This window comes from Haliotis asinina, chromosome 6 (genome assembly GCF_037392515.1).
Source record: "Haliotis asinina isolate JCU_RB_2024 chromosome 6, JCU_Hal_asi_v2, whole genome shotgun sequence".
Taxonomy (NCBI): domain Eukaryota; kingdom Metazoa; phylum Mollusca; class Gastropoda; order Lepetellida; family Haliotidae; genus Haliotis; species Haliotis asinina.
In genome coordinates, this window is record NC_090285.1 from 36,461,572 (window position 1) to 36,485,609 (window position 24,038).

At 39.1% G+C, this 24,038-nt stretch overlaps 2 protein-coding genes across 4 annotated transcripts; both read right to left on the reverse strand.

Moving 5' to 3' along the window:
* Positions 1-5,753: 5,753 nt before the first annotated feature.
* Positions 5,754-14,297, reverse strand: LOC137286221 (peptidase M20 domain-containing protein 2-like). Of its 3 annotated transcripts, XR_010956986.1 has the most exons (7): positions 13,752-14,297; positions 11,612-11,760; positions 11,217-11,359; positions 8,175-8,329; positions 7,236-7,482; positions 6,776-6,906; positions 6,394-6,471 (listed from the first exon to the last, which is right to left on the reverse strand). XR_010956986.1 is itself a non-coding variant. In XM_067817944.1 (6 exons), exons 1-6 carry the CDS (start codon positions 14,112-14,114, stop codon positions 6,341-6,343), a joined length of 1,188 nt encoding a protein of 395 aa, XP_067674045.1. In that variant the 5' UTR covers positions 14,115-14,297; the 3' UTR covers positions 5,754-6,340. The 3 variants fall into 3 exon arrangements, 2 of the variants coding, with proteins under 2 accessions (XP_067674045.1, XP_067674046.1); XM_067817944.1 differs by lacking the exon at positions 6,776-6,906 and having other exon boundaries at positions 5,754-6,471; XM_067817945.1 differs by having other exon boundaries at positions 6,397-6,906.
* Positions 14,298-18,151: 3,854 nt separating this feature from the next.
* LOC137287829 (xaa-Arg dipeptidase-like) lies at positions 18,152-23,325 on the reverse strand. Its single transcript, XM_067820215.1, has 6 exons — positions 22,957-23,325; positions 21,245-21,393; positions 20,907-21,049; positions 20,392-20,546; positions 18,600-18,846; positions 18,152-18,294 (listed from the first exon to the last, which is right to left on the reverse strand). The coding sequence occupies exons 1-6, from the start codon at positions 23,323-23,325 to the stop codon at positions 18,152-18,154; spliced, it is 1,206 nt and encodes a 401-aa protein (XP_067676316.1).
* Positions 23,326-24,038: the final 713 nt, after the last annotated feature.

Genomic DNA, 24,038 nt, shown 5'->3' on the forward strand with positions numbered 1-24,038 from the left:
GATGATGCATTGTCCGAGTGGTAGCAATGGTGGCTCGTTGGTCATCTCACATAGTTACAATGTGTGAAGCTTATTTTGGTTTCCCGTCAATGTAGTATTACTAAATCCGAACTCTTCTTAAAACCCGGAGGTTTTACGACTATTCAAAATGTCATTTGAGAGTTATTTTGTACATAAACCTTTAACGAAATTTCATCCTGTGGAAACCGTTTCTCGGTATCTCATTATCTCAGACAGATAAATCGAGATTATTGAACGAATGCCCGTAAAATATCAGTTTTACGAGTGTAACCCCAAAAAAGACTTGTCCTTGCTCAATACAGTTTTGAAATACACGAGATGTAACAATAACGGTTTCAAACAAGACAGTTGTAGCAATGCATTTATTATCCATTTGATTTTGCATGTTAGTTAATTAAAAGATGAAAAAAAGACTGTGAAAGCTCGAATAAATACTCATTCATGGCTGGTGATTCGACAAGCGGTTCTCCTGACGTCAACATTGCACAAAAGTGAAATCATGTATAGCAAATAATAATATTGTCACATACATAGGAACATCTCTATGCTGGTACTGAGTAGTGCTCCGCTCAAAGGGAGGGAAGCATATTTTGATGTAATCTTCTTTATTGTAATGACCCATGAAGATCCGGGTTCGAATTGATCTTCAGTAACCGATGTTTGTCGTAAGAGGCGACTAACGGGATCGGGTGGTCAGGCTCGCTGACTCGATTAACACATGTCATCGTATCCCAGTTGCGTTGAACGTTCATGCTGTTGATCACTGGATTGTCTGGTCCAGACTTTAGTAGTTACATACCTCCGCCATGTAGCTGGGATATTGCTGAGTGTGTCGTAAACCTAAACTCACTCACTCACTTTACTGTAATGCACACAGTGTTTTGGGGTATATACTCATCATGGTGAATGAAAAAAACATGAAACTACATGAGTGAGTGAGTGAGTTTATTTTTACACCGCTTTTATCATTATTTCAGCAATATCACGACGGGGGACGCCCGAAAATGGGCTTCACACATTGTACCAATGTGAGAAATCGAACCTTCAAGTTCGGCACAGCTGATGTCAAGAGATCATTCATCTATATATGAACTTGCTTGTAGTCAACGTTAAACAAAACCACCTGATCAATTTAGGAGCACACAAGCGCCACGACATACAGCATCTACAGAGATGTCGTCGCTTTTCCCGAGTACAATACGAAGTTCAATTTCGTGAGGAAACTCGGTAATGAATGCTGAGATGATCACGCTATATAACGTTTTTGTTTGTTACTGATGCTCTGGAACTTCAGAATTCCAAAAACTTCAAAATACAAAGTGAGAGCTGATGTACAAAACGAAAGACATTTGTATGCCAGGCAAACGCAGATGCAGTTACCAGTTGTTACTTTGATGATTTTGGAGAAATATACCGGTAGGACAAATCATTTGCTAAGACGGATAGTATATTTTGCAGCGTCCATCTCATAGATGTACAGACAGCTATCCGTGAAGAAAGGGGTATTCTTGCCTATGCTAGCCCTAAGAAGCGACTAACGCAATCGGGTGGTCAGACCAGCTGATTTGTTGACATGTGTCATAGTATTCCATTTGCGTAGATCGATGCTCATGCTATTGATCTCTGGATTGTCTGGTCCAGGTTTCGTTATTAACAACCCGCCATCATTTAGCTAGAACAGCTATGTACTAGCTCACTAAGCGATAGCTCTATCCGAATGGAATGAAATTGAGACATTTCAAATGTCTGTCATGCTTTTTGTTGAATCTTCCCCATCACATTGCTGCTAAAAGGGACAGTACTAGGTTTATCATTACGAAACCAACATGGGAAAACTTTCCACGTGTATGGAAAACACAATCTCATTGCTGATATGTGAATATGGAACTGTTGGCTACAACAAACAGAACATCAGGCGCTGCTTGTACTTACGACAGATCGGCTTGATTTGGCCCACAGAAAAAGCTGGAATATGAAAACACAAAACATATAGTTACATACACCTGTCATAATTGTAGTCAAACATAATATCATTAACAGACCATTTGATCTGCATATGTTCAGGGCACCAGCATCATATCCATTTTTCTTCAAACAATGAGCGGAATCGAAACTCCGTTCCGGTAACTTCTTGAGATCTGAGATCTACAAAATGACATATTTGGGTCGTATTATATAGGGGGATTTAAAGGCTCTTGAATAGACAAGACTTGATGTCTCCGTTTGCCAGTTCTTTTATGTATTTGTCGACAGTTCTATACAGATAATACTACGGCATTAAGCGGCTTGACTCCGAATCTGACTTTTAAGCTGCCAGAAGATGTATTGAATGCCGTCCCGTCTTGAACCTGATCAAGCTGTAATGTCCTCATACAATACTTTGCCCCAGACTTCTTGCATATCAAATGGCATAAATGTTTATGTACAGCCTCTCAGAATAGTTCATGGGTTTTGTTGAGTATAACCTCAAGCTATATTCTAACTACAGACTCCGTATCTAGTGCTTTTCTTTTGTATATGAGGAAGATCGTGGAAAGGGTATGATTTCTTGATTCTTCGTTCTGAAGAATGTCAGGACACACAAAATATACAGGCACCCAACTGACAGTTTAATTGAAATCAGTGATCATACGTCGGCGAGTATCCTGTTAAACTGTTGTATATTGATAGCTGTGTACACACTGTGTGGATAGTGTCATGGAGTCTGGGCAGCGATTAGCATCATGGGCATTTGAATACGTCATAGTCCTAAATAGTCCTATGCGAGCACCAAACGACAAGCAAGCAGTTTGCTTAGCGTCACCTAACCTGGATGTGCACGGTTGGGTATTTATATGTACGTACATGTAAAAGATTCAGACGATCGCGCTTAATTCGAGTAACAAGTCTCCAGGGTATCCAGCTCCTCAATATTGTCGATTCCAACACATGTACAATGTGCTCATTGTTTCCTGTTTCCATTTTTTTTCTTTATTTCGTTTTATTTATTTATGGCAGCTCTTTATGTTTGGGTTGCTCTTTATGTTTTGTTTGTTTGTCTGTGTGTGTGTGTGTGTGTGCGCGCGCGCCCGCGCGCGGTATGCTATATTACAGGATCATAGTATGCAATAAGTCCTGATCACCGAAACATTAAATAAGTCCTGGGTCTTGTGTCAATATTTAGTAAAACGTGGTTGAACCTATATGACCTTTGTTGTCAATGCATCAATACAAGGAATCTCACTTTGACGGCACTTACATGCAAAACCATTACCTATGCACTTAAAGCAAATTTCAAACTTTGATCATTAATGAATCAATTAAATGGTTATCCCAACAGCGTTCCCTGCATGGAATGGCTTGTTCCTTAGTGTATCTATCATGGATTTTACTTGTACTGTTTTTTTTTCTGTATTTTGTTCAGTTTATATAGGTTTTTATTGTTGTTGTTGTCGTTTTGTTCTTGTTTTTCGGTTGCTTTTTTCGTTCTTTTTGTTGTTGCTGTTGTTGTTTGGGGGTTTTTCGGTTCCTTTTGGTGTGTATGTGTTTTGTTTTTGTTTTTTGTTGTTTTTGTTTGTTATTTGTGTTTGGGGTGTTTTAGGTTTTTGTGCATGTTGTGGATGGTGAGTGCTTTTCTGTTTTCTGCGTGTGTTCGAGTGCGGTGGGGGTAGAGGGTAGCTGTCTCACAATATCTTATTACTGGAGAAAATTACCATTTTACGAATGATTCTCGATGTCCTTTTTTCAAGTCTTAAGCCTGAGACTCATGCTCATACATTCTCCTAAGGGTGACGGATTCGGTAGCAGTATGCTTTTTTCGACAGACATTGACAGAGTGGCTCCATTCATCTTCGCCTGGAGTTCAAATTGAATCCTATGTTGAATAGTGCAGTACAATCATTTCATGATGCTTTTGTTTGCATATAATCCATCACGAGTCGTCTCCCTTTCAGCGATACCAAGGAGAAACTCTTCTCTGTTACGCTTAGTCAAGTTAAAAAAAACAGCTTTGAATTATTTCGAGCGTCACTATTTTCCTACTTTCACACACACACTCTCACTCACTTGTCATACAGTTTGATTTCCAAGCCGACGCTATGTCTAACAGGACTAATTTCTTTGCAATCAAATACCATGAAGAATACATTTTTGATATCTTTCGCTACTCAAACTCGCCTCACCTCTTTAATTACTCTGGTATTTTTGACAAGTCAAACGTGAGTATATACAAAGCGTTAACTAGTTCTGCACGTCATCAGGAGAACAAACAATTGGTATTATCGTTATTAGTAGGATAATATTTAATAATTTAAATGAACAGCTCCGCTGGATCTGCTTGTTGATCTTTAACTCCTCAAATGACAACAGGTATCAGGTTATTTAAACAAAATACAAAGATACAAGTACACTCCACATAATGAGTGATTTCAGTTTTACGCCGCACTCAGCAATATTACAGCCATATAGCGGCAATCTGTAAATAATCAAGAGCATGAACATCGACCTCCGCAGTTAGGAACCGATGACATGTGTCAACCAAGTCAGCGAACCTGATCATCTGATTCCGTTAGCTGCCTCTTGTAACAAGCAGTGCCAATATTCTAACCCGGACCTTCAAGGGGAACACTCTACACAAACAAATCCCATTCACTGTACCCTCTTCAAATTTTACATGGAACTACGAACCATTAGTATTTTCGGATGGTTCCCGGTAACGTCGGTTACGGTCTTGGCCAGTGCATGCGAGGATTATCTTTTACGTCGTTTGAAAGGCTGCGCTGTTGAGACATCCAGTTGTGTCTATGTAGGTCTGTCATGACAGGATATACGTATGATACTTCTAAGTATCGTTTGACATCAAGAAGCATTCCTAGCTACACGTATGTCGCAACGCAACGCAACGCAACGCAACGCAACGCAACGCAACGCAACGCTTACTGACGATACATGTTTATACAGAAATTCGTTAACGCATTTCTACCCAGTTCTATTAGATTACATTTCGTTGTATCCTCAGCGAAGACATGCGCAGTCATTCATCACGTCACATCACTCAGGCCTTTAAAAGATTAGCAACGATGACAGCAGACCATTGAAAGTTTTATTTGGTCCACACCTACCGCAAAATATTCAGATGCATTATAGGAAGGAAAATGTCTAGGTTTCAGTTTGGCGTGGCAGTCATGATATTGGTCACGTGCTGGTAATTCTGTTACACTACGGTGTGCAGCACAGGACATTGTGAAATGTCAGATACTGGCTCTAACTACACAGCACAGAAATGGGTGTTCAGGTTGATTTACATGTATAGTGGTATTTAGTTGCATTTCAGAACTCATGATTACATAGCTGACAGTTTTCAGCCTAATAACGCTTTCATGAAGTGAGTAATGTCTCGGTCAAATCCCATTTTCATATGGACTCATTTTAGCACGAAGGTTTGTGAAACTTGATCCTACAGTGAACTTGCAACTACAGTGATACCTGAACACATTTTGCAACAAGAGATCAGTATGGATGTATTTGTTCTTTGTCAGCCTCGGCACTTTACGTGAGTGTGTGAGAACGTTAGTAACTCGCCTAGGAAGAACACATGAGTTTATCGTCTAGTATTACCTTAATGTGAAGATTATCAGGGTCCGGGACGCTTAATGAAAGCAATTTAGTACAGTGAGAAGCTTGCCTTGGACGCCTATAATTCACATGTGCCAGCGTTAACTACATTTCTATAAAAATTAGATATAATTCCGATACTGTGAAATATAAGACATTTTTAATCATCATACATAATGATATAGCTATAGTTCCGACACAGTGAGTAAGTTAATATTTAACGTAACATCGTCAATATTGCATCCATATCGAGACGAGAACATACTTGACATAGAAAAGGAATATATGCATATTAAGAAAAACCTATCGCTGAAGGACAATAAAACAACTAGAATATCACTAAAACAACTAGGATATCACAGTTAGAATCTAAAGATAGCATGGAAAGATAAAACTAATAGCACTGTTTGGACAACACAATATACAACCTGATATTTTACTCATTATACATAAAACATGTGGCATTTTTTTTGGTAACTTTGAGATTAATCCCACAGTAGACAATAATGGAAGGTGTGTAAATCTTCATTTTAAGGAACAAATTTTAATGTGTGATGTCCATTCCTGGTGTCTCAGCTATGACATGGAATACTCCTCAAAGAGACGTAAAACCTTACTCATTCATTATAACGTAAAATTATTTCTCAATAATTCCATATTACTACAATGAGTATGGAAACATACTATTTCTGGTACCGGTCAGTATGTCTGTTCAAAAAGCGTATATTCAGTTTTTTAAATAGTTCTTGAACTCTTCATTTATCTCGGACAACATATCCGGTGATGTGTAAACGTCAATGGCTGTCATGGCGATAGCCTTTCCCATGTCCAACGTGTAGGGTTGTGCTTCAGGCGAACCTAGGAACAAATACATAGTAGGCAAACACATGTTTCAACTGGATGGCGATCCAATTTGTATATACTTCAAGGTATCTGCTGCATGTCACATCACATGTCCTGAATATCGACAAGAACGTCTTGCATCAAAATAGAATTTCGAGCATTTGGCAGATGTATCCTGAAAATATCCATTTGCTTCTGTGTAAAACATCCTCTACATATATACGTGACTCTTAGTATCATTACTTATCCATGCCCACACCAATCGACGTAAGGAAACGTTGTGTGCAACAATGTGTTAGGGAACTTCAAATGCACGTACCGTCAAATGAAAGTGGCTTCATCCGTATTTAGTCCCGAAGTGAGTGATGATAGTCTTTTATTCTCTTGAACTTTGAATAATTTAGCAGATAAGGTTGTATGCACGCATCGGTTTCATTCCTATGAGAGATCCTAAAGAACATTTGTCGCAATGATGCAGTTGCCTAGAAACCTTTAAGAATGGTCTTTGGTTGTGTAAAAAGAAACAGTGATTTCACGTCTAGGGCCTCCAAAACAATCACCAAAGTCAGACATATTTACTTTTCACGTTAGGATCTACATTAGGAGTAAGGTCTTCAAGTGTTTGACAAATAATGAGGTTACACTTGAGGATCCTACATGATCTGGTAAAAAGATATTCGAACGTCAAAGCTGATGTTCAAAACAGTGCGTTGTTGTAATCAGTTTAAAGTAATTTCTATATTGGTTTGGAAAGGTCGTATATTGTAGTGATAACTCACCAGCAGCCGCTGTAAACTCCCTCGTATGGTTCAGACAGTCCTTAACACCAACATAGTACATGGGGTGGATGCCGGGAACGACGTAGGTAACGTTTCCCATGTCTGTGGAACCCATGGCCAGCCCAGCCAACTGTTCCGGAGGCGTGAACTCAACGCCAAGACTTTCAGCGTTAGCGACAAAGGCATTGGCCAGAATCTTGTTGGTCGCAACGTTGGAGTAACCTCGTCCATCAAACTCAAATTCAGCCTGAATCAAATTATAGGTGCTTGACTGTAAGTCACTTATGCACAAATAACATTCATATATTACCTTCCATTCTCTACTTTTACGCCACGCACTGCCATGCGCTGCTGATAGATATGACTTTGTAAGCGTTTATGGACGTGCATCCTTTTACATTATGCAAAACCATGTCCAAGTACATCGAGGTGGAACTCAACGTGTTGGGAAGAACCTACAAGCGGGGTATGTTGTCATTTTCCGTTCATATTGAATGTAGCCCAGATACATTAAATGGACATACCTTTACTTTAAGTGCACCATTATGACATTCTGGGAGTCACTGACAAGGCATATACTGCCAGATACAGCGTCAACACTCATTTAGCATCTGTCCAGAAAATGAACATGCACTTTGAAACAACGAACTGTGACTGTCTATACGCTACACTGATCAAAGTTACCCCCGTCATTTATTAATAGACACTATGTTAACATCAGATATCGTTATGCGTTAACTTCCCGGTCAGGCATCTGGTAAGATCCATCTCGATGCAGTAACTGATCAACGGGCATGTTAACGTCTTGACAACAGTCAGACACCCGTTAAACGTTCAACAAAACTGACTGGAAAGTCTAGTCCCCCCAGAAGCTCAAATTAAACAACGTTGCTGCGTTACATTTTAGGACGGTTCTACAAGATTCCGACAGATACTGACCGTGCATCCTGTTGCCGAAGCAGCAGCTTCAATACACTTTGACACTTTCTCCTTCAGAACATTCAGCTCTGCATCCGTGGGCGCCCTCAGGTAGTACTCCAGTTCTGTCAACTCCGGTATGATATTGGGTTTGGCTCCGCCATTGCTGATGATTCCTTAGCCATTGTCAAATATTTAGTATAATACGTTAGAGTGAGTGAGTGAGTTAATATTTAACGTGACATCGGCAGTATCTCAGCCATATCGTGACGAGAACATGCGTGACATTAAAAATTAAATATATATGCATATTATGAAGAACCTGTCGACGAAGAAGAGCAAAACCACTAGATTATCACAGTTAGTATTTAAAATTAGCGTGGAAACTCAAAAAAAATAATAGTATCACTATTTGGACAGTACAATATAAAAACAGGCCATAGATCGCCAACAACCGAAGGTAGATCACCATACTAGGGACCATGGGGACTTACAGTGCCTTTGCTACCTGCATGGTCCCTAGCTGGATTTACACCATCCCCTCAGCTGCTGGCGACTGTATGCAAGTTTAGCCACAATTTAAAATGACACATATTCTAAGGCTAAAAACGTGGAAGATTAAATCTGACTTCAACTGTTTTGGGACTTACGTACCCTCTCAGGAGGACAATAATTTTACGGTACTTCTACCCCCTTCGAGGATACAGCCACTAACAATCGAAGTTGCTAATTCAAAATCCAATCATAAAATATTTATCTATTTACAAGTCATGTAACAGGTCTAATTCTTTTAAAAACGCAATGGTTAAATGATAACTAACATTACTAAAAAGATTCTTCATAGTTCTTGATTTAAAATAGTTATCCTTTGTGATGGAATATTCAACAGAGTCAAGCCAAACATGCTTGACTGTGATTCTTTCATCACAAGGGAAGCAAAATGGAGGATCTTCACCTTCACCTCAAGCAAATAATTCATGTGTATATCGTGTGTGGCCAATACGACATCGTCGCATGATGACCTCTTCAAATCTGGACTGACAACCCAAGTAGGTGTAACCAATGTAGGGTTTTATTTCATGTAATTTGTTGACACCTACTTGAGTGTCCCACATCTTCTGCATCGGATCACGGATGTAAGACCTAGTGGTAGCTTTATAATCAGTGTATGAAATAAGAAGTGGTGTCACAGATTTGTTGAGTGCTGCTTTAGCAGCAAGGTCAGCCAGTGTGTTCCCAGAAATGCCTACATGACTGGTTAACCCACAAAAGACGATGTCGTATTGGCCAGTAGCAAGATCATTAGACAGTTCAATAATTTCATTTAAAAGTGGATGTTTACAAGAAATATTTTTAATCGCCTGAAGACAAGAAAGAGAGTCTGAGTAGATTATATATTGTTTACGCTTAGGGTGTCTTTGAATATATTTAAGAGCTGTTAATACGACATTTGCTTCTGCAGTAAAAATGGAGCTGTCATCTGGAATTCTAGAAGATATTGTTCTGGACCAAATGACAGTGGCACAAGCTGCTGCACCATCGTCCTTCGAACCATCTGTAAATAAGGGTTTGTAATTGCAATATTTACTTTTTAACTGATTATATTCTCTTTATATTGTAATTCATTAGTTTCTCACTTTTTAAATGAAGTTAATGTTAGCTCAACTTGTGGCCTAACCAACTGCCAAGGAGGAGTAGAAAGAAGACGGGAGGGATCTATGTTTTCCAGCTCAATGCCGGCTGAAGAAAGAAAGGGTTTAATTCTGTGCCCTAGAGGTGGAACAAGAGAAGACTTTTTTGTTGTACAAATCCTCATAAAGTGGATTGAACACACAGTTATATGCAGGGTTAGATTCATTAGAATATAATTTAGTTATACTGTAAGGATAATTTTATACGACGTTGTGTAAGAGATGGTTCATCGGCCTCAATGTAAAGACTGTCAGTAGGGGAAGTCCGGAAAGACTCAAGACAAAGTCTTAAACCTTGGTGGTGTACAGAATCAAGAAGAGTAATGTTGCTTTTGCAGGCTCCACCATATACGATGGGGCTGTAATCAAGTTTCGAACGGACCAATGATCGATAAAGTTGTAGGAGGGTAGCTTGGTCCACTCCCCACTTACAATTAGAAATGACTTTCAGCAAGTCAAGTGCCTTAAGGCATTTAGTTTTAAGGGATTTGATGTGGGAGAGAAACGTTAAATGCGAGTCAAAAATCAATCCCAAGAACTTTTACAACTTTAATAGCAGTGCCATTTAGAAACAGCTCAGGGTCTTTATGTGGTTTATATCGTCTGCAGAAATAATACGTTAGAACTGCAGTATGTTTTCAAAAGACCAAAGCAAGGACATGCATATAAACGGATGGCGTAGATTCAGGTCTGTCTTGATTCAGATTCATATTTTGCTGTCCACTTTACTATATTGTATGTCACGTTTAAATTCCATACATTCATGCACATTCCATTTACTTCATGGCACTTCTAAAGAATGTTTAAATATGTATGATTTTTATTTCTTAAAGTAGAACTGTATCACTTATATTCTTAACACCCTGAAGTTTCAGTCTGGATAGGAAGTTGAAAAGCTAAGAGACCTTTCGAAACTAGACGTCTTATGAACACACCACCATTTCTCTTTATCACCGCAGCTAACACAATACATGGGATGCACGTGCGAAAAGCAGTATCATCACATGCGTGCATTTGGTGTCATTCCTGATTTTAACGTTTTTCAAGAAGGTCGATAAATCATAGTCGACCATCAATGTCCTGTGTTAATGAAAATCGTACTCATACAAATTTCACGTCATATGCAAATCATCCTTCAAGAAAAATTATGGAACAAACAACTATAGTCAAAAAGCAGTAGGTGCAATTGTTGATGCAATTATCAATATATATCAGCATAGCATATCAACATTGATTGACTCCCATATATCTCTCAATTATTTAAATCGTTCACTAACTTTATGAGTGTATAATGCCATCAACTGATATACATCCCGGCTTCACATTTTAGGACATATTTGGAATTAGTATATTGGAAATATATAGCCCTTACCATGCACTCTCCAGTCAGGTTTCATCTGTTGTCGGAGACAGGAGATGTTTTGGTAACACAAGACGGCCGCGTCTAGAGCGTTGATGCCCTTCCAGGGAAACCCTGCAGCATGTGATGCCTTGCCATGGAACTTGATATTGCACCTAAACAGTACACCTATTCGCTATAATTGGCATACGAGGTTTACAACTGGCATGTGGAGGAGTTTACCATTATGATATGGACTTCAAAGCGATAGGGTTCGTATAATCAATGGGACTGACAGGTCTGTAAAAATACTGAATATGAGTAGTCTGAAGCTGTCACAAGCTGTTCAGAGAAATACTGAACTACAGATTGTTACAATGATGAAATGATACAATGCTGATGTATAAAATTCTTGCTGTATAGCTTACGTCACAACGGCCAGACACGAAGGGAATGCTGTTACACATGGCGATGGATGCGCCATCATTGCAATATCTACATCCTCAAAGGCATTGGCGTTGATGAGATCAAGTTTGCCACCACCTCCTTCTTCTGCGGGAGTTCCAAGAACAGTTAACTAAAATCAAAGATAGATATATTCATGAAAAAGTCATTTCATCAAGGCAACGCTGCTGGGATAAAAGTAACCAAAGTAACCACTGAAATTTGTTTTAAGTGCATAGGTAACGCTTTTGCATTTAAGTGCCGTCAAAAGTGAGAATCATCGTTGTAATGCATCAACCGCAAAGGACATTTAGGCTCCAATCACAGTTTCCTAAAAGCGGACACGATACCCGGACAAATTTGTTTGTCAGTGTTTCGGTGAAGAATTCGTAATTTGATGTTGCAATCTAGAATACCCGCACCCATACGCCAACGCGCGCGCACGTACGCGCACACACACACACAAATGCGTGTGCGGGCAGTATCATATATCATCACCGCAGTTACCAAAATAAGTATGGCATACCTTAACTGTTATAAATTGTTACCACAGTTAAAACAATGGGCACAAGATACCATAACTGTCATAAATCATTATCGTACTATAATAGGCCATATGTTCGTAAATGTCATAAATGCGTACTGTAGTTAACGCAATGTTCACAACAGAGCGTAACTGTCATAAAACCTTACCGTATTTAACACAAAAGGCATGGCATAACGTAACTCTCATTTATCCTCACTGTAGCACAATATGCCCGACATGCCCTCAATTTCATTTGCCATTATCGTAGTTAACACAACGGGCCTGACATAGCCTAATCGTCATAAATCACTACCGTAGTTACACACAACAGACATGATACCCCGTAGTTGTCAAACATCCTTACTGTATCTACCATAACAGGCACAACACACAGTTTCTGATTGTTGTTTGGCGCACCTTTCTGTACTTGTCCTATGCAATTGTCATGAATGGTTGATGAGTCCACAAGATCACGTACATCACCACTATCGCAGTTACTCAAGGAAATGTTGCAATATTGTATTATGTATAGCATTTGTCGCCCATATTTGGTTATATCATGCATTGTCCATATTACCTCACTTGAATTGAAAATGTATCAGGTAATCACTGACTATTAACATTGTATTATCATGTATACATTGATGTATTTTGAATGGTATGTTCCATACTTGTTTGAATGAACCTAAAAAACTCTTAGCCTTCTCCTTTCCTGTTTCAGGAATATTGTTAACCATGATGACATGTATACCTTTAAGGTGCATGTATATACATGTTGACCCCCTAGCTCATTGACCTAGAACTGTCAAGTGAACCGAGCGGGTCCCAAAGCTCTCAATACAATCATTGTTCGTGATATTTTGCACCTGACAGTCATGCGTTCGATGGTGTATAACTATACTACTTTCTGTGACCAGGGAAAATGTTACATTTTGCTTTAGTGTCAGTTTAGTTTTCATTTCAGTGTTTTCCATGTTCTTGAAGCGGTATTCTATAACAGCAAGTCTGCTGGCAGTGAATGAAGCAGAATAGATTCACCAGTCCGCTTTGTCATCCCGTTTCTACCATGCAGGCAGTATTATTATCTCCCTGGACACTAGTACATGCACTTATGGGTATTACATTTATATTGACACTGACTCACTCAAGGAAGACATTCAGGACAATTTATTTGTTCTTTAATGCCTCGCTCAGCAATATCCTTAACCTCAGCATAAGTTCGAGGGTTAGATTTGGCCACTGCAATACAGTCTACGGCAGCCACATAAGTTCATACAATGAAACCTCGTCGTCTTGAAAAGCAGGGTCACAGCACATATTTGCAGGTCGAAGCAATATGACTGGGTACGGATATAAGTAGCATTCCGACACTCATCTACTTTACTACACATCGTCCCAGCAGCAACTCCTACACTCCGTTTACCTACAGATCGACGTGTCACACCTGCTGGTCGACGTGACATATGATATGCCTCAATACGGCGTAAAAAAACTTCAGTCACTCACCTAACTTGCCAGGCGATAAATAAAAAGGAAGGACGATAAAAGCGAAAGCGATAAAAGCGAAACGATAAAGGAACAAGAAAATTTATACTGACCTTACCCCCAGTCCTTGTAGCCTCTAGTGCAGCCTTCACACCAAGACCCGCTGCTACGCCCAATTCAGCTATCAGGTTGTGGCCACAGGCGTGTCCGATCTCCGGCAGGGCATCATATTCACACAGTATGGCCACATGAGGACCTGATCCATCTTTACCAAACACTGCCCTGAAGGCTGTATCCAGTACGTAATTCCTCTCAACCTCAAATCCATGCTTCTCAAGAAAATCTGTCAGTACAGTGTGAGCATTTTCCTCTTTAAAATTTAGCTCAGGCCTTTCCCAAATAGCCTGACTGAGTTTGTTCAAGTCATCTGTGTACTTTTCAATTTCCACGCAAGCTGCCTCCTTCATTGCCGTCATTTTGTGTGGAAGGTGCGCTGTTTGTGGTGACGATCACGAGACTCCTGATCACGAGGCGGTATTGTCTTGTCTAATATGATATACAGTACTCCGGTTCACATTACAGCTAGGGCTGTGTCTATGTGATGCGAGATGTGTTTGTATACTCATAGCTCTCGTTGACGCTATGTAAGTTCGACACACGCTCTGGTTATCCCAGGGTCAAAGTTTCCGCTTGATGAGTAGCTGCAGGTAGGTTTGAGGTGCGCATTTTCTTGGTACAGTAAATGTGCATCTCGGAATATTTAGATCTAACTGATCGTTAAGGTCAACTGTTATAGTGAGTGAGTGAATGAGTGAGTAAACATTTAAAGTCACATCGGCAGTATTTAAGCCATATCACATATATATTTTGTTACAGTTAAGAATTTTCCGTGACAAAAGGTATAAGAAATCCACTGTGAACCAGCACAAAAGAACAAAGACACGTCTAAAACATCCAAATATTGTATTATTAAGCAAAGGGAGCAAGTTATACAAAGTCACAAGTCAATTTCACAATACCGATTTCAAATACAATCCAAATGAGACAAAATCTAAGGCAAGGGGTCACAAATTATATAGCAATCTTACCAAAGTCTTAGTGCGAGAGAGAAACAGTTATGCAGAATGTTACACAGCGAGCGGTTATGTAGATCAGACTTTGACGGATATGATGATGTATACTCCAGTAAATGTGTCCGTGTCCAACACAGCAACTAGCATGTATATATACTGTCACAGTTTCAAGAACTTTCGAGCACTGACGACCATCGCCACTAACGTGGAAAGCTCTAGAACAATAGTTGTCTCGTGTTTATGTTTTTCAAAGGGAGGTAACTCTAAAGCACTGCCTTAAAGGCGTGTAGCTTAAATAATTATCTGTAGGAAATGTGACCCATAATAACTACAGCAATAATAAGTGATAACAACTCAAATCACGGAAAATACAAAACAAAATGAATAAAAAGAAAGTTAAGAAAGATACATATCTATCTGCAAAGGACAGAAAAATGACTTGATCATCACAGAAATACATTTAAAGCTGTTAATTAAATTTAAAATACATCAACTGTAAATGAATGACTAGACAATAAAACCGGCTATATATCGCCAACAACTGAAGGCATATTACCATACTAGGGACCTATGGGACTTAAAGCACATGGGGACCCTAGCTGAATTTACACTATCCCATCAGGTACTGGCAAATTGTAGAAAATCTAGCCATAAGTTAAACCAACATACAGTATGGTTCAAAATTATTGAGAATAGCTAAAGCATTTCATATTATTAAACGAGAACAAATCAGATAAAATTGAATGTATTGTGAAAGTGAACTGACCTTTTCATGTTGTGTAGGTAACAATTTAATATTTTATCAAGTCTCCTTGAGCTTCACGGCACAGTCTAAGACGGGTAGGCATACTTCCTATCAGAGAGGTTAGTGTCTCGTGAGTTATGCTGTCCCAGTATCGGACCACTTCTCTCTTCATGTCTTCAATTTTTGTCAACCCTTTTTGATTCACACATTCCTTCATCATCCCCCAAATGTTCTCAATGGGATTAAGTCAGGACTATATGCAGGAAATGGTAATGCAGTCACATTTTCTCCTGAAACCACTGCTTGGCATGTTTTGCGATGTGTTTAGGATCATGATCTTGCTGCAAAATCCAGTCATTTCCATAAAACACATGTGCACTTGGAAGGAGAAAATTATCTAATATGTTAGTGTAGCGTTGACTTGTCAGATTTCCCTCAAACACACACAGCGGGGTCGTTCCTAATAAGGATATCCCTCCCCATACATGAAACTTTGGGCTGTATTTAGGTCGTCGATACAACGGTGCTGACGCAGACTTTGTCCATATTTTCACATTATTGGGATATACCCATATTGAGCTTTCATCAGTAAAAATCACATTTTCCCAGTCAAAGTTTTCATGTGCCAAACACCACTCAACACGCCTGTCTTTATGTTCTTGTTTCATGAGAGGAGAAGGAATTCCAGTCTTTTTCTCCCATCCAAGATCAATCAAATTTCTTCTAACTGTAGATTTTGATACAACTGTTGATCCCTTTTCTATCATTTCATACCTGATGTTGGAGATGCTTGCCCTTTGCTTTTTAGACGCTAAAATTCCCAACCGGACGCGATCTGAGAAGTCCAATTTTCTGGGTCTCCCTGCTCCTTTCTGGTGCCCAAAATCCTTTCCCTCTTTAAAATTCTTCCTAATCCTATACCCAGTAGAAAGAGGAGTTCCTGTTCTCTCTGCCAATGTATTTACATCATCAATTCCTTGATTACACAACTCAAAAATCAACCTTCTTTTATCTTCAGCAGACATTGTTGACAGTGCTGAGGAAAATGACGTCTGCTACAAATTCAGGGGAGGTAACTCTAATTGTACTATACTCAGTAGGCCAAGATGAGTTACCTCCCTTATACCATTACTTAGTTTTAAGTATCAGTGAATCAGTTGAGGTGTTAGGATAGCTCAAAGTAAGAAGAAAAATTCTCAATAATTATGAACCAGACTATATATGCTACAATTACAAATAGTGGTAGGTTTAAATTAAATTAGAACCATTTTGGGACTTATGTACGCTCTCAGGAGGACAATAATTTTACAAAACTTCAACCCCCTTTTAGCGCACAGCTTTCAAGTGTTATATATCACCACCTGTGAGAAGCAACGTAAAGTAATTTCTTTATACCTGGCTACATTGTGCTTGTTGTTTGTGTAACGCCCCACTTCAGAAATGTGACGGTGATCTGCAAATAATCATATCTGAGCAACACTGTGATAAACAACCACACAACTGGGATGCGATGATATGTGTGTACTAAGAGTGCCGGCCTGACCATCCGATACCGATAGATTACCCCGATACGAGGCTCGTGTCTAAAGACACGTGACACAGAACAGCTTGACCTAAATTAAATCTAACAGCTATTTTCTATCCATATGAGGATTATTGTTATCCTTTTACGTAACGGATTGATATGAGTCAGCAATATGAATTAGCTGTGCAGTATAATTTTGGGTATGGTTTTATGCCACGAACCATACCTGCATTTAACCTCATTTGTTTTCTTTCAGATACAAACTCAATATACACCCCGAAAGAAACGGCTATAAGAAAGATGCAAATATCAGTGTTGGCGTTTGTGATCTGCATATCTAATCTACGATACCCACCAAGACGAAGATGTGAAAAGCAATCAAATCAATTTTAAATCCTCAATTTGCCTGTCAGGGTTTGGGCATAATATCGCGTTCGAGATCACGTTTTGATAACACATAACGTGTCATAAACAGATTCATATACAGCAATATGTCTGAACATCGTAAGCATCCGGGGGCATGACCTATGATGCTCTTTTGCAGTGACGATCTTTTCCTAAAAAAATAATTTATAGCTCCAACAACACCTCATACCTAAACGCATTCAACACGGGTAGTCAAAGATGGACAACTATGCAAATGAAAACAGTAGAAACTAAAACCAAAACTCACCGAGATGGGTGCTCCTTCCATGGTTCACAACGATACACGATTCTGTACCGAATCACCTGATTACGTGAGTTAGTGAGTGAGTTAACATTTAACGTCACATCAGCAATATTTCAGCGATATCGGGACGTCACCTAAATAAAGAAGTTGTTGATCCTTACAAAATTTCCTAATCTCGCCCAATGTCTACAGATATCAATATTTCCGACACAGAGAAGCAAAATTACTTTTAATTATTGCACAAAAAAATCGAGTTACAAAACAGTATTTAAGGTCAATTCCATATTTAAGAATCACTTTCAAACGAACAGTATATTGTTACAGCTTCAAAATAAGGCAATATTGTACATTGCGCATATATATTTACGTTGTAAGCTACTCAGTAATCTCGCATTGTTACAAACAGTTCTGGCCACCCTTTGTATCCGTATATTAATCTCATGTGTAATTCACATGAAAAACACTGAACTAGTGTTGAAATATTTCTAATTGGTGTTGAATTATTTTTTATCAATGTCCTTCTTGAATTTCTTAAACTGTTCTTTGATCTCGGACAGCTTGCCCGGTGATGAAAAGACGTCAATGGCTGTCATGGCGAGCGCTTTCCCCATATCCAGCGTGTAGGGTTGTGCTTCAGGTGAACCTAGGACCAGACAAACAGTGCATATATACATTTGTTTAAGCTCAGACAATCCAATGTCCCCATTCATGTAAAGGGACGTGACTGTCATGTACTATGTTCTGAATATCGACAGCTTGACCGTCAAAATAGCCATACTTGTCATAATTTGTGTTGTTATTGGTTGTTCTTACTTTTGTTTTCTCTTATCCAGCCGTTTGCGTTGGACTATGCGTTTATGATTTGCGTGCATTAATATTGTGCCAATTGTGATAACCAGTGTATACCATTATATGGTAGTGTTAACGTATATTTTAGTGACATCTCACCAGCAGCAGCTGTAAACTCCCTGGTATGGTTCAGACAGTCCTTAACACCGACGTAGTACATGGGGTGGATGCTGGGAACGACGTAGGTAACGTTTCCCATATCTGTGGAACCCATGGCCAGTCCTGCTAGTTGTTCCTGTGGAGTGAACTCGACGCCAAGACTTTCAGCGTTAGCAACAAAGGCATTGGCCAGAACCTTGTTGGTCGCAACGTTGGAGATAGCTCGAGGATCAAATTCACATTCAGCCTGAATCAAATCAAAATGGCCTGATAACTAATAGTATGAATGTACTCTGTGCATCATTTATGAGATTTTTTGTACACACTTCACTGCCATTATTAGTTACACGGTGTTCCCTGTATTTCCTGAGGCCTTAAGATCTTCCTACATAGTTTATCTTTGAACAACAGCATTCAATCATCGACTGAACAGTCATAAAGGAAGATATCTCGGGATGTCTTAGTTTAGGATAAAATGATCGAAGTTTTGTTACATTTTATTTTTGGATACATTTATTGACATAAACAAATTTACTCTCTTTATACTCATAGTTGTACACGCCATTCGTACGCGAAGCGATCAGCCGTTTGGCAGTCCCCTTCACCTGAGGTCAAGGCCATTTGTATAAACCGTGTAGTGTGTCACATGACAGATTTTCAATTCGTACATCCTGGGAAATCCGCCAACGTGGTTTGCTATGCTTTGGCTTTTGACCAGTCAGAATTCGACAAATTTATCTTGAGGGTAACAAAACACGTTAATGTTATGTTCTACTATTTCATCCATGCGATACATATGATAGTCCATTATACTTAATTTATTGGCAGTTTATAAAACGTAAAATTAAACTAGTCGGCATTTAGATGGTACTGAATGTGCAGAACACCTGCCACATACCACAGAAGGAACATATTACCATTACTAATTACATTGACTGTGGACGTATTACCATTTTAGTAGACATGCATGTACTGTGAAATGAAATGAAAATATGGGAGACACAGATACAGACATGATAGTGCTAGCATCCGTCCAGAAAATATGCATGTTACTGAAAATGCAACACAAACATGAAACCAGTGATACACTGAAACAGCACGGTGAAAGATGCTATTGGACACACATTGCAAACACGAATACTCCAGTGAAAAACTAAACATACTAAACATAGTGTTGGTTTAACTGGGGCTTTTTGTATTTTGGGTGTTGTTGTTGTTTCGTTTCATTTATTGATTTTATTTTATTCATTTATCTTTTGGGGGGAGGGGTTCTTGCAGTGTGTTGTTGTATATTTTTCTGTGTTATATTTTGTTGCTGTTGACGTCTGTGCATGTTGTTTTGTTTATAGGTTTGTTTGCTTGTTGTTATTTGGTTTTGCTTGTTTTGTTTTTTTGTTTGTTGTTGTTTTGGGTTTGTTTTTGTTTTTGTTGTTTTTCTTTTTGTTTTGGGGGGTTTTTTTGGGTTTTTTTGTTTTTGTTTTGTTTTGTTTTGTTTTTGTTGTTTTTGGGGGGAGGGATTGTTGTTTCTTTTTTGTTTTTTTTTGGAAGTTGCTTTTCTTATACATTTCACTTCTAAGATTTGCCAAATTCTGTCTTAAAATCCTGCAGGATTATGACCAAAATGCAAAATGCATTAACATTTGAGACAGGCATAGGCCATACACCATATTAATGTTTTTACAATATTGATTGGACAGCCGGCAAACATACTACCAGAAACTGAAATTCAACAACGTAGGCATCTCTCGAGCCACTGGGAAAACACTTTAGTGACGACCTCCCAAATACTGACCGTGCATCTTGTTGCTGTAGCAGCGGCCTCTATACAATTGAACACTTTCTCCTTCAGAACGTACACTTCTGCATCCGTGGGCGCCCTCAGGAGATACTCCAGTTCAGTCAACTCAGGTATGACATTAGCTTTTGTTCCGCCATTGCTGATGATTCCTTAACCAAATATATACCTTTTAGTTGTTGTATGTTAATAATAGGCCGGATCAAAGTGAATATTACGAAAAGCATAACATACAGTTTTCATTGAGGGACTCCTCGCTCATTATAGGATGTGGAGTATGGTCTTCAACACTAAACGTTCCGAAATCATTTTCATATTTATATCATACCTATCTCAAAAAGGTAGAACTGATTCATTTCTAGGCCACGTTCATCACTCCCAACTCTGAAATACTTGTGTTAAATTTTTGCATGTCCCTTCTGTTTTTCATACATTTTCTGCTAACTAACAAGCGACACGGCTTTTCATGTCGAGATAATGTAATGTACTGACTGTAATTGTGGCACCCGTACCATGCACTCTCCAGTCAGGTTTCATCTGTTGTCTGAGGCAGGAGATGTTCTGGTAACACAAGACGGCGGCATCAAGAGCGTTGATGCCCTTCCAGGGAAACCCTGCAGCATGAGATGCTTTGCCATGGAACTTGATGTTGCATCTAAAAAGTACAGTGATACACTCCACTGTATTAGACAACATGTCAGTGGAAGTGACGGGAGACAGGTCTGTAAAAAATTGATCCACCAAATAATATGCCAAATTTGTCACATCAGAAAACCTCGTGATGATATATTGTGTGTAATAGGTGAGTTTTAGTCAGAATTATCGCATGATATGACGTCGTTTATGTTACCTCATAATGGACAAGCAGAAAGGAAACGCTGTTACAAAGGGCGACGGGTGCGCCATCATTGCAATATCAACATCATCAAACACTCTGGCGTTGATGAGATCAAGTTTGCCACAGCCCCCCTCTTCTGCGGGAGTTCCAAGAACAGTTAACTGAAAAGGATAAAATCGATGATGAAAGGGGTTTTTTTTGAGGCAGCGTTGATGATATAACCATTTAGAATCGCTAATTATGTTCACAGTACCCACTAAGGTGTGCACCCGCTGCGGGTGTTATCCATAGAAGGGTCATTGTTCTGATGCATTTACACCAATCACACTCTCTAAGAACGGACTCGAGAGTGAGTGAGTATGGTCTTGCGCAGCTTTTAGCAATATCTTAGCAATATCTTACCAGGAGACAGCAGAAATGGTCTTCACAGATTGTACACATGTGGATAATTGAACCAGAACTCTCATCGTGATGAGCCAACGCTTTAACCACTAGACCAGAGAACCAGATCAGTTTTCTTTTCACTGATTCGGTTATACCGATTTACTTAGTAGCTTGAATGTGATGTTATAACATAGCATAAACATACACACAAACAATGGAGGAAATGTTAAATATTAAACAAAAACCTAGTCACTTCGCTAACGCTAAAAAATATTCAGACACTGTCTTGCTGACGATGTTAATTGTGCCTTTTTCGAAGAGCACATATGTAGCATGTCAGACTGAGTCATACACATATACATCCATACACTTTAATGTACGTCGCTAAACATGCAAATTTCAATTTTCGTAATGGGTGTTAATCCCATTTTATCTGACGTACTTTTGCATGTCTTTAAACAGGGAACACATTTTTAAACATACTGCAGTAGGTATGCTTTTTAGCCCTTGAGGTACAGGTAGCATGTTGACCTACACCTGTCAAGTGTACCTCTGATGATTCAAGAGTCCGATATCTATCAGAACAAAAACAGAACTTAGTGATATAAACATTCGTTATTTGTAAGCTGTACGTTTGATAACGTAGACCTACACTGTAAGGGGGGTAATGCAACATTTATTTGTTTTCACATTTTACCTTGTTGATTTAGGATTTTAATACCATTGTTTTTGTATGTTCAACTACATGAACCTGGTTGACAGAGAATGCAAATAGATGCACGTTGTTATCCAACGCTCCAGAGGCAGATTGTTTTCCTTCTTTATAAAAGTGCGTAATATCAACCAACACACTTTTGCATGCAGTATTCAAGCGTATTCTGATTTACTGTTCGTCGCGCAACGGAAGCATTCAGTCTCAGGTTTCGTTACATGAACTTTGAGCGGTCCTCCCGTTTAATCCTCTGTAGCAACAATACGAAAAACCTTTATGGATAAGAACGTCTTTTCTTTCGTGAGTATGACGTTTCGATGCAGATTTTTATACCCATGTCAAGAAGGAATGTCACTTGAAGAAAACGCGATGTATATATACTGAATGTTACAAAGAAAACAACATAATTTGTGAGGTAGTAAAATAAAAGAAATCGTTATCTATAAAGTTTGTTGATATTGTACTTCCCAACTTCTAAAGTGGTACTCAAAGAATATATTTTCCATTTTCACTCATCTTATTTACAGGTCGATGTGACATAAGATATGGGTCCATAAGATATGGGTCCATATTCAGTGGCTCACCTAACTCGCCTGGCGATAAAGGGAACAAGAAAGATTATACTGACCTTCCCTCCCATCCCTGTGGCTTGTAGTGCAGCCTTCACACCGAGACCCGCTGCTACGCCCAATTCAGCTATCAGGTTGTGGCCACAGGCGTGTCCGATCTCCGGCAGGGCATCATATTCACACAATATGGCCACATGAGGACTTGATCCATCTTTACCAAACACTGCCTTGAAGGCTGTATCCAGTACGTAATGCCTCTCAACCTCAAATCCATGCTTCTCAAGAAAAGCTGTCAATACATTGTGAGCATTTTCCTCTTTAAAATTTAGCTCAGGCCTTTCCCAAATAGCCTGACTGAGTTTGTTCAAGTCATCTGCATGCTTGTCAATTTCCCCGCATGCTGTCTCCTTCATTTGTTTTGCCGTCATCTTCTGCTGTCTGTGCGCTGTGTGTTTTGACGATTATGACACTCCTTCTGAAAGTGGTACGTGGTTGTGCAGTCGTTTTATGTGACATGCTGTACACCTATAAATAGTTAATGGTGCAGCAGGTTTTCAATCTGGGTTAAATCCGTGTGTTTGCTCCTATATCAGCCAGTTATCCAATACGTACGATTCTGTGCAGCAATGTGTAAATAACGAATAGTGAAACTCTACCCGATTACTGTGTAAACAGTGTATTATATATCCCGTTACCAAGCAAACAGCTATACTTATTTTTCCAAAACAACGAAAGTCACGGGGCACAGAACACGTTAACCTAAACCATATCAAAAGTTGTTTTTCACCAGTGTTCACTAAAAGCGGAGTAAAACCCAACTCATTCAGTCACTCACTAAAACTGTAAATCCTATTTATTTTAGCAAAGGTATGTCTCGTATGGTCAGTATTGCAAATGTTTGGTATTTGGCCTCTATCCTCATGGTGTGCTTGACGAGAACGTGATGCGTGACTCATATTCAGTAAAAGTTTTGGAATCGACTTTGTTGCTTGATTGTGAAAATAGCAAAAACTTGAGCACGACATTGCAAATACCTAAGCTGAGTACCTTAACAAACTTAACAAGCAAAGATCAGCCAGTGTTCTGCCTCGTCATTCAAAACAGATAATTACAGATCATAAGAGACAAGGACAAGAAAGTA